Here is a 14,296-nt window from a genome sequence, read left to right as displayed (position 1 = left end):
TATTAATTATTATGTGAGATACTGCAGATATTTAATGTTGTATATCATATTATACTTGATATATATATATATATATATAAAACCATATAGCTAGGTGTATAAGTTGTATATATAAGGTATGTTGACACTAGTCTGAGTACCCGATACAATTTGAATTTGCTATATTTGTGTGTTTGTATTACATCATAATTGCACGAGTTTGAATTGTTAAGATATCAGTTACATTTATTTAAAAGTTTAGTAGCCTATATATATAAAACTTTGGCTTTGTTTGGTAGAACTTATAATAGTTTATTTTAAACTACAAATAAGTTATAAGTTCTGTTTGGTAAAATATGGAGAATTTAAAATAATAACTTATTTTAAAATGCTATTCTAAGTAGCGTTTCAAAATAAGCTCATGATTTTTTAACTTTTTTTTTTATTTCTTTATTAATTTATAAAAATGACACATCTACTCTTTATTAATCAAAATCCTATTATCTTAGTTTATCTTTTAATTTTATATATTTTTACACTTATTAGCTATTTTAACAATTAAAAAAACAATTAATTTTATCAAACACTTTAATTTCAATTAGTTAGTTTATTAGCTACTAACTTTAAGCTCTCGGAGTATTATGTAGTAGTAGTGATGCATGTAACATGTCATGCTTGCTTAAGCAAAATTCATTGTGAAAATGTAGACTCCCTTAATTAGCTTGTCTCTAACAAAAGGCAATATAATATAATATTATTTAATTTCCACGTACTACTTTTGGGTTGGAAAGCTATTATATTGTTATGGATTTTGCATGCTTTAACGTATGTAATTGATCAACCTTTTACCGTGTCCTTTTCGTATGCATATCCATATATTGCTTTTCTATATATGAATTTAATATATTTGCATTGTTGCCTCCAACCTTTTTAAATGACCACATCTTATCATTGTTTTCTTTCACTTTAATCATATCAACATTATTTGTGTACCCTTCAATTCCTAATTATTTTTGGAGTCGTTACTCACTCAAAGTGGTGTCTATTTGATATGACCAAATTTTTAGAATCGTTACTCACTTGAAGTGGTGTCTATTTGATACGACCAAATTTTTGGAATCGTTACTCACTCGAAGTGGTGTCTATTTGATATGAGATCATATCAAAAGCATTAGCATACTACTCTGAATCCTGTTAAGTTACAGAGTTTATAGCACACCAAACTAATTTATCTTTCATGAGCATAAGAGAATTAGGGAGAGAACTAAACACCCGAATCCCCTTATTATGCTAATAGAACAAACTCTAGTCACCCGAACCTGAATCCCTTATTTGGGAGAAGAGACCAAGGTTCAAACGTTAACAACGGCAGTGTAGGAATTATGTTAAAAGTGAGCAGATTCCTTGTGCGTACCCACATTTGGTCTTGTCTGCTGAGTTATTGCTTGAATCATCGTTATTTACATCTTTCCAAATGTTTTGTCGAGTTGAAGGGTCTTGGAGTTGAAAATTCAACTTTTGGGAGAAGAACAAACTGTAGTCCTATTACATATCTAGGCTCCCTAATGACAAACTACCAATATTCACTCCCTAATCTTTGTGTACATGATCATACCTTTTTGTATTTGTACAATTCAATTGTCTATGCTATTTGAGTTATATTGGGTACTACTAAGGACACATTTGCTTCATGAGTTTACACATCAGGACTGAAAATCAAAATCATAGTTAGTGTTTGATTGATAACTTTTTAAAATACAACTATGAGATTTGATTATACATTCAATAAAAATCTCATTCCCTAATTAAAAATGAGTATCATTCCATATTATTGGTAATTTGATTAAATTTGGATTAGTGTTTTTAGATTTTTGTTTAGATTTTTTTTTTTTTTGTTCATATCGGTGTTTTGGATGTCATTATATTAGGATCAATTGCATTCATTTTTTATTTTTGTATTTTTAAAACATTTATTCCCATTATATGGTCATACATAACCAAACATCAATATTGGCAAGTTGGTAATCATTCTAATTTCACCCTACTACCAAACATGCAAAATACTTTCACCAAAATTCATTATCATTACCAAGTATTTGATTCCATCCCGATTTTTATTCCCTTGTGCGAACCAAACACCCCATAATACTTGTTCTCAGAGTTAACACTCAATTTAGTCCTCGATTATAGAGATTTTTCTCAATTTAGTCTTAAATGACTTTTTGCGTTTAATTGTGTCCTGAATTTCGATGTTTTAATTACCTAATTGACTCCTCTGTCTCTATTGGCTATTAGAATCAAAGGCTAAATCAAGAAAAAAAATCACTACAGTCAATGACTAAATTGGGTAAAATCACTGTAGTCGATGATTAAATTAAATAAATCCACTATAATCGATGACTAAATTAAATTAGGTAAATCTACTATAGTCGAGGACAAAACTGGATATTAGTAGATGAGAAATTACCAAACTATCTTAACAGATAACTCAATTAGGTAAAATTATCAAAATTTAAGATCCAATTAAACACAAAAAGTCATTTAAAACAAAATCCAAAAAACTAAATTGTGTATTAACTCATTGTTCTCCCAATATCTAAATAACTAGCTAGATATATCATCATAAGTGGTTTGTACCCACCGATACCGATAAAAATTTCCCAAAATTTTATAAAAGATATTCACTTTATTAATTTCATATAGAATAATCATTTTGTGTAGACTGTAGGAGTTTCCCATATGGGGGCTATAGCAACCTCTATACTTAAAGCCAAAAATGGTGCCCCCATCACTACATTAATTATTTTATTATTTAGAAGATCCTTTACTTCACACCTTCAAAATGGACTTTTGCTAATGAAAAGAAGACAAACTTAAAAAATACTTAGTATTGTAGTTTTCTTGGAAGATAGCTTTTTATATATATGGCTATCTGTCCACAACAATATAATGTGAATCGAGATAGGGAAAAGATAAAACAGCAGTCTTAATCTCCAACTCGTGACCAAATAATAATGATTTTGATTTGATTTTATGTTATGAAGTATGAACATTCCATCCTAAATCGCAAATTTCTAACATTGTTGTTTTGTTTCGATTGGTCTCATGAGAAATTTAGTGCATAAATTAAGATTGAATAGTGATTTTAGATTTTTAGTGTCTAATTATTTAGTATTGATGCTGGGAGAATTATCTCTGGGTCCCACACTCGGTTTGGAGATTAATCTGGGAGATTTGCTAGGCTGGACTATTAATAAAGCGATGTTTAAGGCAAAATGAGATGAACAGTCGAGTTGATGATAACTCGGTCACATATGTCCAATGACTATGGTGATGTCAAATTTAATTACGTTCAATTGATTTTGTGTTGATGACATATTAAAGTGTATCCTGAAAGAACTATTACCGACTTTATTATAATATAGTACAGTATTTCATTTGAAAAAGTCACAGATACGCTCAATGTCGTCTGGGAACCGTCTAGGGCGCGTAGAGCGTCTAGGAGGCCGACCATCTAGCGTCTAGGAATCGATTATCAATTTTCACTTAGACACAATTTTTGTAATACTGGATATACTATTTAGCTATTGAGCTACAAGCTACTTGGTTGTATTTGAAAGAAAGGAAAAAATGAGGTACGAAGATGCATGTGTTTCTCTTGGGCAGCTTATCTCTGCAGTGGGGACCTTCTGCGTCTAGTCAAGCAGACAAAGGCTGAAAAACTTTATCAATCACAGAAAGAAAGAAAGAAAGCAATGGCTACCACTCGCTTTTGCTTCTTTGTCCATTTTTTTTTTTTCGAATTCATTTTTGCTGTGGTTTTCGAAGCTAGCAATTGTCCAAGTCAAAGATTAATTGAGATTTGGCCGTAGAGTAATAATTTTTGTTATGAATTCGACTATTGTTAATATTGTTTTGATTGAGTTTATTGTATATAGTCATTTTAATTAGGTTTATATTTTTATATATAGTTTATAATCTATTACACAAAAATAGAATTGAATCAATATATACTTTTAGACCATGATTGTAAATTTATCTCGTCATTCAATAATTGAGATTTTTTTGTATATTACATCCATCCGTTCATTTTCGAATATTGTATAGTATAATTCTTTAAAACCTGGCTTCTATTTCAATCATGAAAATTAATAATCCCTATATTCTCGAGATTCAAATTTTGATCTTTTTTTTTTTTAAATACTACATATTAAACCAGTGAGCTAAACAATGCGAATAATTAAATAGATTTTTTTTTTAAATTGATCTTTTGACGTTGGCGTAAAATATGGGGCAACGTAGGATGGACTTATTTGTTGGTGGCTACGTAGAAGATGGATGCATGATATGATATGATTTTATTTTACGTTAATAAGTTTTCATTCCCTACTTTTCAAATCAATCAATACACTTCAATCAACTTTTTTTGTGATTGTTATTTGCAGGCACGTTAACATGTCTCAACTACATATTCTTCAAAAATAATATACAAAAAATATAGATATACTATCATGGAGTACTACTCTTATAACATGTACTTATTTGATTGAATAAAGAAACATAAATGATAAAATAACCTCAGTCACGCTCGTTGAATAGTTAAGTTGTTAAGTTAGTAATTATATAGTTTGTTTTTGTTACATTAATATAGGCTTAAATCAATATGAATGATAGTTCCATTCCTTACATGAAGCCCATTTTTGCAATGTAATAATATATATCTAAAATAAGAGATAAAAGAAAAGTAATAATAATTCAATCACCCTGTTGTCCTTTCCCTTTCCTTATCTTCAAGCCATCAACAATGGCGACTTCATACCATCTTTGCAAATCAGATGTTAATAATTTTTTTGTTTTTTGGGTGAAAAAAAATCAGATCTTAATAATGACAACTTCATACAACTACAAAGACGGAATCTACTTGCCGGATGTTTGAGTGGATGAAACATGATTCTTGAACTTGTGTGGTGTATGAGCTATCACATATATAGAAGTAGGATTTAACTCGTGCAGTGCACACTCTTTAATAGTGATGGCAACCTACAGGTTACAATTATTATCACGAAAAAAAAAAAAAAAGAAATGATGTCTGCTAGACAAAAAGACAATATTAAAATTTTGAATAAATTTCAAGGGATGATAAAGAAAAAAAAAAAAGAAAAAAGAAAAACCCAATAATTTTATATCATATCATTTCCTTTTGAAGAATTGAGCATGAAATATTAAAATATGATCAATCTGCATCAAATCAGACAAGAAAATTAAAGAGAGAGGCATATTTGTAAGATTTTTCTTAATAATATATATTATATATATTAGGGCCTTAATTAAGTGGTATAAGTTGACTAGGTTTATTAAGTAGTTTGGTTAGACTAACTAGGAGTTGTTATTCAACCAGACTCTACCTAATATAAATTCGGGTTGATGGATATAAGATATTCATTATATAGCACATTTAGTTACGGTACTCATACTGTTTAGTAGACACCAATGCACCATCTGTGGTTCTGAGTCACGGGTGAGGGCGTGAGGCAATAGATCCACTTCTATCTACTTCTATAAGTTATATTATTATTCAGTATCATTAAATTATTCAGATTAAACATTTGGTATCAAAGCTAAGTTTTGAAGGGAGGAATGATTAAAAGGAATATTATTATTGACTCATATTTTGATTTTTATACTACTAAATACACATAACTTTAATTACTAAATATTTGATTCGGATTCTCATTCGAATGTTTCAATCAAACACGACAGAACATTACTTCTCGATCAGTTCTCTCTCCGATAATGAAGAATGGTTTGTTTTCACGTACATGCACCTACACGTATGCACCTAAATGTGAACAAAATACAGTAATTTCAATTGGTCAATTCCATCCAAACTGGTCCAAGACATATTCTGTAAATCCCACTGAAATGAGGGGCATCATGGGAAACTAATTAAAATGATGGCCATTATATCTCCATTATAAAAATAAATAAATAAAATGTGGTCTATACTACTATGGAAAGTGAGATTTTAGTCCTTTAATTAATTTAATTTAATCTTGAATTATATATTATATGTCACCCTCAATATTTCACATGTTTGCGGTTTTGTCTCTTAGCTTCTACTAATGATTCGAATAAACTATGAATCACTAGACTTGGGAAAACATGTGCATCACACATTAACATAATATGTGATTTATTGCTTTGAAAGGGATAGCTGAGTAGGTGAAATATAATTCTCGTATCAGAAATTTACTAGTTTGATTATATTCTTGTCAACACCCTTTCTAAGGAACCAGAAGCACAATGTCTGATCTTTCTAGTGCAATGCAATTTACTTCTTTTATGTGGTTTGCTGGTTATTTGACATGAACAGAGTTCACCCGATCCACACCTTCAGTAGTGGTTGTAAATTTCTCTTAGCTCGTCACCCAAAAAAATATGATTTCTTGAAATGGTGAGGTACAACTTTACAAAATGCAAAATAAAAGATAGCCTCTATATAATTTGACTTGAATTATATTGATATATCTTAAGACACATATTCATTTTAATTTCCTATGTTAATTAAAATGCAAAATGAAATGACAAGTTCACCCCAACAAATAAAGCTGGATCTGTCACATGTCTTAATTTTATTTAAAAATTTATATATAATAGCGACCCACTTTTTTTTTTTTTTTTTTTCAATTTGACTTAGAACATGTCATGTCAGTAGAGAGTAAAAAATGAAAAGAATATGATAAATTATATTCATTTTAATTTTGTATATTGAAATGGGGAAGGAGGATGATAATAAGTTCAACCCCAACGAATTCAATAAACCACCATCACATGTCTTAATTTTAATTTTCTTTTTTAAAATGAATAAAATGTGTAATCCATTTCGTTTCAATTTTAGCTTAGTATGTGTCACATCAATAAAAATAAAAAATAAAATAAAAAGTGAGAGTACGTGTAATATTACTCTAAGTATGTGAAGTGTCTAATAGCTGGCTAACAAGTAGTACAATAGCTCTATACATAATACATACACTCTTTACTATAAAATCAACATTGATGGTTTAGAATATGAACTCATTATCATATCACAACTTTCTTCACTCTCAAAATCCAGGCAAGAAAATAGGTTTGTATGTTATAAAAGTTGGGAGCTAGCTCCGGCTACTTGGTTCATGGATATTGATCTCCCTACAACTATTGGGGGGTGGTTAATCAATAATTTCTTGGTGTTTTCATGGCGAAACCACAAGCTCAAGCTCTTCTTCTTCTTCTTCTGCTCCTCTTCACACCTGGTTTAGCACTCTCCGCCCACCGCCGTTCCGAGCCGCCGCCGCCGTCATCTTCCTCAGCTCCGGGAACAAGAACCCTACTCCACTCCCCTGAGAACCACCAAGATTCCACCATGCAACTCAATGCTGCAGCCGCAGCCGGCGCCGGAAAAGCGAGTTCTGGCTCGGAATTCCGAGTGTCCGCACATGAAGTTCCTAGCGGTCCAAATCCCGAGCAAAACAAGTAAATCTAGCTAGCTTATCTCTCTCTCTCTCTATATATATATATCTCTATCTCTATATGTATATCATGGCTTATTAATTTGTGGCATATATATTTCTGGGTTCTATCTTATAATCCATGTTACTGGAACTACATGAGAGCTAGGGTCGGTCCATATATCGTACTTGTAATATGTATACAGAGAATACACTGCCTTTTTTATGTTTATATTATTCAGCTAATTATGCATATATGTCAGAGCCTTATACTCTATTTACAATTTTACATATATACTTCTCTTGCATTCTGCAAAAAATTGAATTCATATGTTATATTCACACTAAACGGTGAAAATTAGACGATTAAATCCATCAATTCACAAGTAACTAATGAATAAACATAAATGTTAGTTGTATCTATATATAGTACCGGTTCGATACACAAAGTCCTATTCTTAAAATTTTTAATTTAATTTTTTTTTTAAATTTGAAATGATTAACTTTCAATTAAACTAAACCAAAACCCTAAACTTTACCTATCATCATATCATATTATATATACCTTGAGCCCATGTCTTAGCTTAGCTTGTAGTATTTTGCCACATTATATTTAGTTTGGTGGTATTGCTGTTATTCCATTATATATTATATTATACATGATTGTATTTGGTACTATGAATATTGATAATGGTATGGGTGCACCGGCACTATATATAGAGAGAAATCTTTGTAAATATAGGGAAGAGGGGAGGATGTTTGTAATGAGACATGAAGTGTATGTGTTTGTGAATGTCAAGATAAGATTTGAAGATTGAATTAAGGTAACTGAGACAAGAAAATTAAGGCAAAAATAGCAGTGTTGTCAGATGCCTTTTCTCCATGGCCACACTTTCTGGTTGAGTGTCTTGGCTCTCAGAAATTATTATTATCAGCACAGTACTTCCATGGATTTTTGCGACTGTATGTGTTGTCAAAAATGGTGGCCCAGGCCTCCAAAGGGTAACTGAGTAAGTGAATTATAATTAACGTATCAGAATATTACGAGTTTAATTTTTGTTAATACATTTTTAATATAACAGTTGCACAAAATCTATGTGAGTTATATTTTCTTGTAACAACATAGGAATTATTAAATAAGAGATGAGTTTATTTGTAGCTGAGTTTCTTAAAAAGTATGGTGGTCCAGAAACAAACGCTCTGAAAATTATACACCCAAAAAAAGTAGAGATGATATCTGATATGATGATGATTTGATCATTATCACTGTGTGAATTGTAATAATTGGTTGCTTCTATTTTATATATATATATATATATTTTTTAAAAAGCATTCATCATGCTATACCTAACATCTTTGCTTTTTTCTTTTTTGATTTTCCTTCACTTCTCTCTCTGAAAATTATATATATCCTCCCAAATATTCTGTCGGGTCGGGATTGGGGATTCAACTTTTTGAAAGAAGTTTAAGCCTTTTGTAGAACAAACGCCTATTATCTTATGATATAAACATGTATAACGATTTCTGTATTAGTATTAATTTCTTCGAGAATAATTTTAAATGAAATAATTCATGTCTTAATAACCTATCTAATTATATTGTATATATACACCCCTTCACGAGTTCACACACACGACATATGTATTTGATCATGTTTATGTTTGATGCACACAAATGGAATGAGCTATCCACATCAAATTCAGTGTTATTTCTCTTTCTATTGGCATTATTGCTCTACCACTTATTTTGTTATTTTTTAACTTTGGGCTTTTTATATAAAACAAATTGGAAAAGGGAGAAGAAGAAAAATTCAAATTCCTAGAAGATCGACAAAGAGAAGACGCCAAAATGTAGCCTGTAATATTTATTTCTTTTTAATTTGTACACATATATATACAAAATGAAAATCATTTTTTCTATATCATAAAATCAAACTCTTCAGAAGAAAATAGATAAACTTTAATGGGCTGTTTGATTCACGGAATAGGCCTGAAATGGCATATCATTCCCAGTAATAGGTTTATTCTTCTGTTTGGTAACCACTTGTATTTCTAAGAACATTGTTCCCAGGAATGACCTATTCCCCTTACAAGGGGAATAGACATTCCTGGGTTCCTGGTATTAGGCTATTTCTGAGTTCTCGGGAATAGCCTAAAGTTTATATTTTCTATTTTACCCTCAAATAAATTTATTATTTATTTCACCACCGCCACAATCGCCACCAGCAGCAGCACCACCGCCGCCGCTGCCACCGCCACCACCACCACCATCACATATTTTTATAAGGGTATTTATGTATTTTAAAACATATTTCATTTCCATTCCTCAAATCAACCAAACACAGTAATGTAATCCTAAAGTCTATTCCTTCCGCGAACCAAACAATAGAATACAATTCCTATCCAAACAATAGAATACAATTCCTATTCTATTCATTGCCTATTCCATTCCCTATGAAATAACATTCCTATTACCTCAAAATTCATTTCGTAAACTAAATGTGCTGTAATAGGTTTATGATGTTTGTTGTCTAAAAATTTTAGACTAAACCATTTTTCTTAATTGACAAAATTCCAAAAAAAAAAAAAAAAAAAAAAAAAAAAAAAAAAAAAAAAACTAATGGGTTTGCCCGTTGGATGACCTAATATGTACTGGGCCTATCAACTACTCAAGGAGTAAAATTAATTAGGTCCACAATCCTAGGACAATAATACATTATGTTAATTGGACATTTGGACCTAGCTAGTTACCTTAACAAATTGTGCTACATTTTAATTTGCTAGAGTGATTACATATGTAAAGAAGACATGTGTATTAAAGTACAGCAATTTATATCCTACACCACGGCGTACATTGCACTATGCGCCCAGATGCAAAACGACGTCGTTTTAATTATTTTTTTTTTTTTTTTGAATTTTCCCGCCCCAGTGAATGGCAGTAGGCTTTTCTTTAAAAAAAAACCCGCTGTTCAAGAATGTACATAATGTTATACTTGAATACACATAATGTTATACATGAATACACATAATGTTATAAGAAAATATACATACTCTTTTTAAAAGATAATACACATAATCTAACATAATACATAATAAACATAAACTTTTAACATAATACACATCAACTCTTAACATAATACATACAAATTTTCTGATTCGAATGTACATAATTGTATAAAAACAATGTACATAATTGTATAAAAAATACACATAACTGTATGAACCAATACACATAACGTTGTGAACGAATACACATAACGTTGTGAACGAATACACATAATCTCAGCAACTTCCTACCGCGCCTCCCAACACGACCCCAAAACGACGTCGTTTTGGGAGGCGCGCGGCGCACAGTGCTATGTGCGCCGTGGTGTAGGATATAACGATTGATTAAAGTACATATATAATGCCAAAAATCTTGTGATTAAGTGGCATAAATGTTGCTCTTTCAAATAAGCTAAGGTGATATCTTTATTGAGTTATGCTCTTGCCTTTCTTCATATAACAACTAATGCTCACTATATATAAATATAAACTAACAAGTATTTCATAAGGTGAATGGAGGAAAATATGCCTTCATTTAGAAAACAATTTTCATGCTATCAAAATCACCCAAATCATTGTTAATCAATTCCTACCATTCATGCAAGAATGTGCATGCTTTTTATGCTCAAAGTGGGGATTCAGGTTGGCTGAGGTGCGGGGAACCATTGGAGTTGGAGATTTAGCTTTTCGGAGAAAAATGTGCATGCTTCATATGAATTGAACTTGTGACTTTTTGATACAAGAATCATACGTTACTTTACTCTGGGAGCTGTTTAGTGGTCTTATTGATTTGATCCAGTTAACTATATATATATATATATATATATATATATATATATATATATATAGACTAAAGAGATTGATGATTTATCTCATCATTGTGATTATTTACTATTTTATTTTCAATTAGGATCACAACTCACAAGAGTACAGTTACGTTGTACCTTATATATTATAGTCCTTTGTTAGTAAGAATTACTAAAACCCCATAACGTATATTTGATCCGTAACGGTGGACTTTCCCGTCAATCAAAGAAATAAAAATTGAACGTAGGAGGGTAGATGCAGTACAAATATTTATTTAATGCACAGACAAGACGGTGATCGTAATAGTCCATTTTGATTGTTGAGTCGGTGCAATGGATTACGAATTGAAGTATATTTAAGTGATCAAATTAAGATAATCTTTTAATGGAAACTGCCACAATTAGAATATTTTTGTTAATTATTTTTGGAACAAAATATTTTTTTAATTAATCCTCTTAATAAACCTTTAATTTGTCTCTCGACCTCATCATTGAACCACAGAGTATGAACGTATGTAGAGTGGCGATGAAAGTTGATATGAAATTTCAAAGGTTTTTGAAAGCTAATTTTATTATATAGTTGCATGCAAGCTAAGGATCGGATGAATATATATATATATGATTTATATGCAGAGCAGCTTTAATATGCAATTAAACAAAATAAAAACTGGTACTATATTTTTTATTTTAAGTACCAATTTTGTTACATATAGATCAGATATGGGAACTTAAAGAATTGCAGGTTGAAGCTGCTGCATGGCATATTGGCATGCATGAATATTTGATCGATCAATGGGCATCGCCACCGTTATCGCTGCCAAAGCCGCCTCCGGCTCCTGCTCCGCCACCAAAGCCGCCTCCGCCTCCTGCACCGCCACCGAAGCCTCCACCTCCTCCAAAGCCTCCGCCACCACCACCGCCAAAACCGCCACCTCCACCTGCACCACCTCCGAAGCCACCACCAGCGCCCCCGCCTGCACCGCCACCGAATCCACCGCCAGCTCCACCTCCGCCTCCGCCGCCTAGTCCACCACCGCCGCCTGCTCCGCCGCCGAAGCCTCCACCGGCACCACCTCCCGCTCCACCACCAACGCCTCCTCCTTTACCAAAGCCTCCACCGGCACCTCCTCCGGCGCCACCTCCTGCTCCACCACCAACGCCTCCGCCTTTACCAAAGCCTCCACCAGCACCTCCTCCACTCCCGGCACCACCTCCTGCCCCACCACCAACGCCTCCACCGGCACCACCTCCTGCTCCACCACCAACGCCTCCACCGGCACCACCTCCTGCTCCACCACCAACACCTACACCGGCACCACCACCAGCACCTCCTCCAACTCCACCCCCACCACCGGCGCCGCCACCTGCTCCACCACCAACTCCACCCCCAATGCCTCCTCCTTTACCGAAGCCTCCACCGCCACCGGCACCACCACCAGCGCCTCCTCCAACTCCACCTCCACCTCCGGCACCGCCACCAACTCCACCTCCAATGCCTCCTCCTTTACCGAAGCCTCCGCCGGCACCACCACCAGCACCTCCTCCAACTCCACCTCCACCGCCTAGTCCACCACCACCACCTCCTCCTGCTCCACCACCAACTCCACCCCCAATGCCTCCCCCTTTACCGAATCCCCCTCCAGCACCACCTCCAACTCCACCTCCACCGCCTAGTCCACCACCACCTCCTCCTCCAGCTCCCCCACCAACACCACCCCCAATGCCTCCTCCTTTACCAAACCCTCCACCAGCACCTCCTCCTGCACCCGCTCCACCACCTAGTCCTCCCCCGCCGCCCCCACCAGCTCCTCCTCCAATGCCTCCTCCACCTCCTAAACCGCCACCACCACCAGCTCCACCTCCTATACCTCCACCAGCACCACCTCCTAAACCGCCACCCCCACCAGCTCCACCTCCTATACCTCCACCTGCACCACCTCCTAAACCGCCACCCCCACCAGCTCCACCTCCTAAACCTCCACCAGCACCACCGCCTAAACCGCCCCCACCTCCAAGACCACCACCACCTCCAGCACCGCCACCAAAACCACCTCCTCCACCTAACCCACCGCCGCCATCTCCTCCTATACCTCCACCCGCACCGCCTCCAAAACCACCACCCCCACCAAGACCTCCATTCCCAGGCACAATCCCCTTCCCAAAAAACCTTTTCTTAAAAGGGATCCCTCGATGAAAAAACTTCTCATCACCACCATTATCAGCAGAAGCTGCAAGCACATTGACACACAAAACCACCAAAAGAAACCCCCCAACAAAACGATCAGAAACCCCCATACTCAACTCTCAACTAGAACGTACAAGCTAGAAAGAATTATTATTATTATTACCCCGTAATAATAATTAATTAAGATCAAATAGCGAAAAGAGTGAAGAAACTAAACCCTGAACATGCAGAAAAACACCATACGTGACTACATTATATAGCGGAAAAACCACATGGTAGGACCACCTTAACTCAACTGTCCTCCACTCAAGAGTAAATGAATACTGTTGTTTCATTGGCCAATGTATTTAATTTAATTATTTCATGCACCTGCCTGCCTGTCTGATCTCCTATTCACACTCTTAATCTACCCAGATTTACTGAATTCTACTTAAACGATTCAAACTCTTTCCACTTGACCCAAAAATTTAAGTCCAAAAAGTGAGATTTTGAGTCACTAATTGGGCGGTCAGAAGACAGGATATTGGTAATCTTTAAAAGAAGACAGGCCCCGGCCCCCCTAAACACTGAACAATTTACATTTACTACTTCCATCTGTTTCTGGGATTTCATTTGACTTCCGAGGTGTCGCATTAAATGTTATGTTTTTAATCCTTGAATTGACATAATCAATCCCATTCCGAGTTGCTTTCTTTCTGTTTCTGCGTTGGCGGGTTTGAAAAAAAGGGGTTCGAATTGGTGGGTTTTTGTAATCGATGAATCCCATCTCCTTCTTCATCATTACTGTTCAGTATT

General features: G+C 34.6%; 1 protein-coding gene across 1 annotated transcript; it reads right to left on the bottom strand.

The window, feature by feature from the left end:
* Window positions 1–12,124: 12,124 nt before the first annotated feature.
* On the bottom strand, window positions 12,125–13,748 carry LOC109175447 (glycine-rich cell wall structural protein-like). The gene is made up of 5 exons (XM_019324707.1): window positions 13,254–13,748; window positions 13,119–13,175; window positions 12,627–12,854; window positions 12,187–12,506; window positions 12,125–12,130 (listed from the first exon to the last, which is right to left on the bottom strand). The coding sequence occupies exons 1-5, from the start codon at window positions 13,609–13,611 to the stop codon at window positions 12,125–12,127; spliced, it is 969 nt and encodes a 322-aa protein (XP_019180252.1). The 5' UTR covers window positions 13,612–13,748.
* Between the last annotated feature and the right edge of the window lie 548 nt (window positions 13,749–14,296).

Source organism: Ipomoea nil, unplaced genomic scaffold (assembly GCF_001879475.1).
Source record: "Ipomoea nil cultivar Tokyo-kokei standard unplaced genomic scaffold, Asagao_1.1 scaffold0688, whole genome shotgun sequence".
In the NCBI taxonomy this organism is placed as follows: domain Eukaryota; kingdom Viridiplantae; phylum Streptophyta; class Magnoliopsida; order Solanales; family Convolvulaceae; genus Ipomoea; species Ipomoea nil.
This window is presented reverse-complemented; position numbering and strand designations above follow the sequence as displayed.

Excerpts from the sequence above, each read along its gene's own strand:
- LOC109175447 (XM_019324707.1), bottom strand. The coding sequence starts at position 13,611 with ATGGGGGTTTCTGATCGTTTTGTTGGGGGGTTTCTTTTGGTGGTTTTG. Across the intron at positions 13,176-13,253 it reads TGGGGGTGGCGGTTTAGGAG|GTGGAGCTGGTGGTGGTGGC; the intron begins GTGGTGCAGGTG and ends GAGGTATAGGAG. Across the intron at positions 12,855-13,118 it reads AGGCATTGGAGGAGGAGCTG|GTGCTGGTGGTGGTGCCGGC; the intron begins GTGGGGGCGGCG and ends GAGTTGGAGGAG.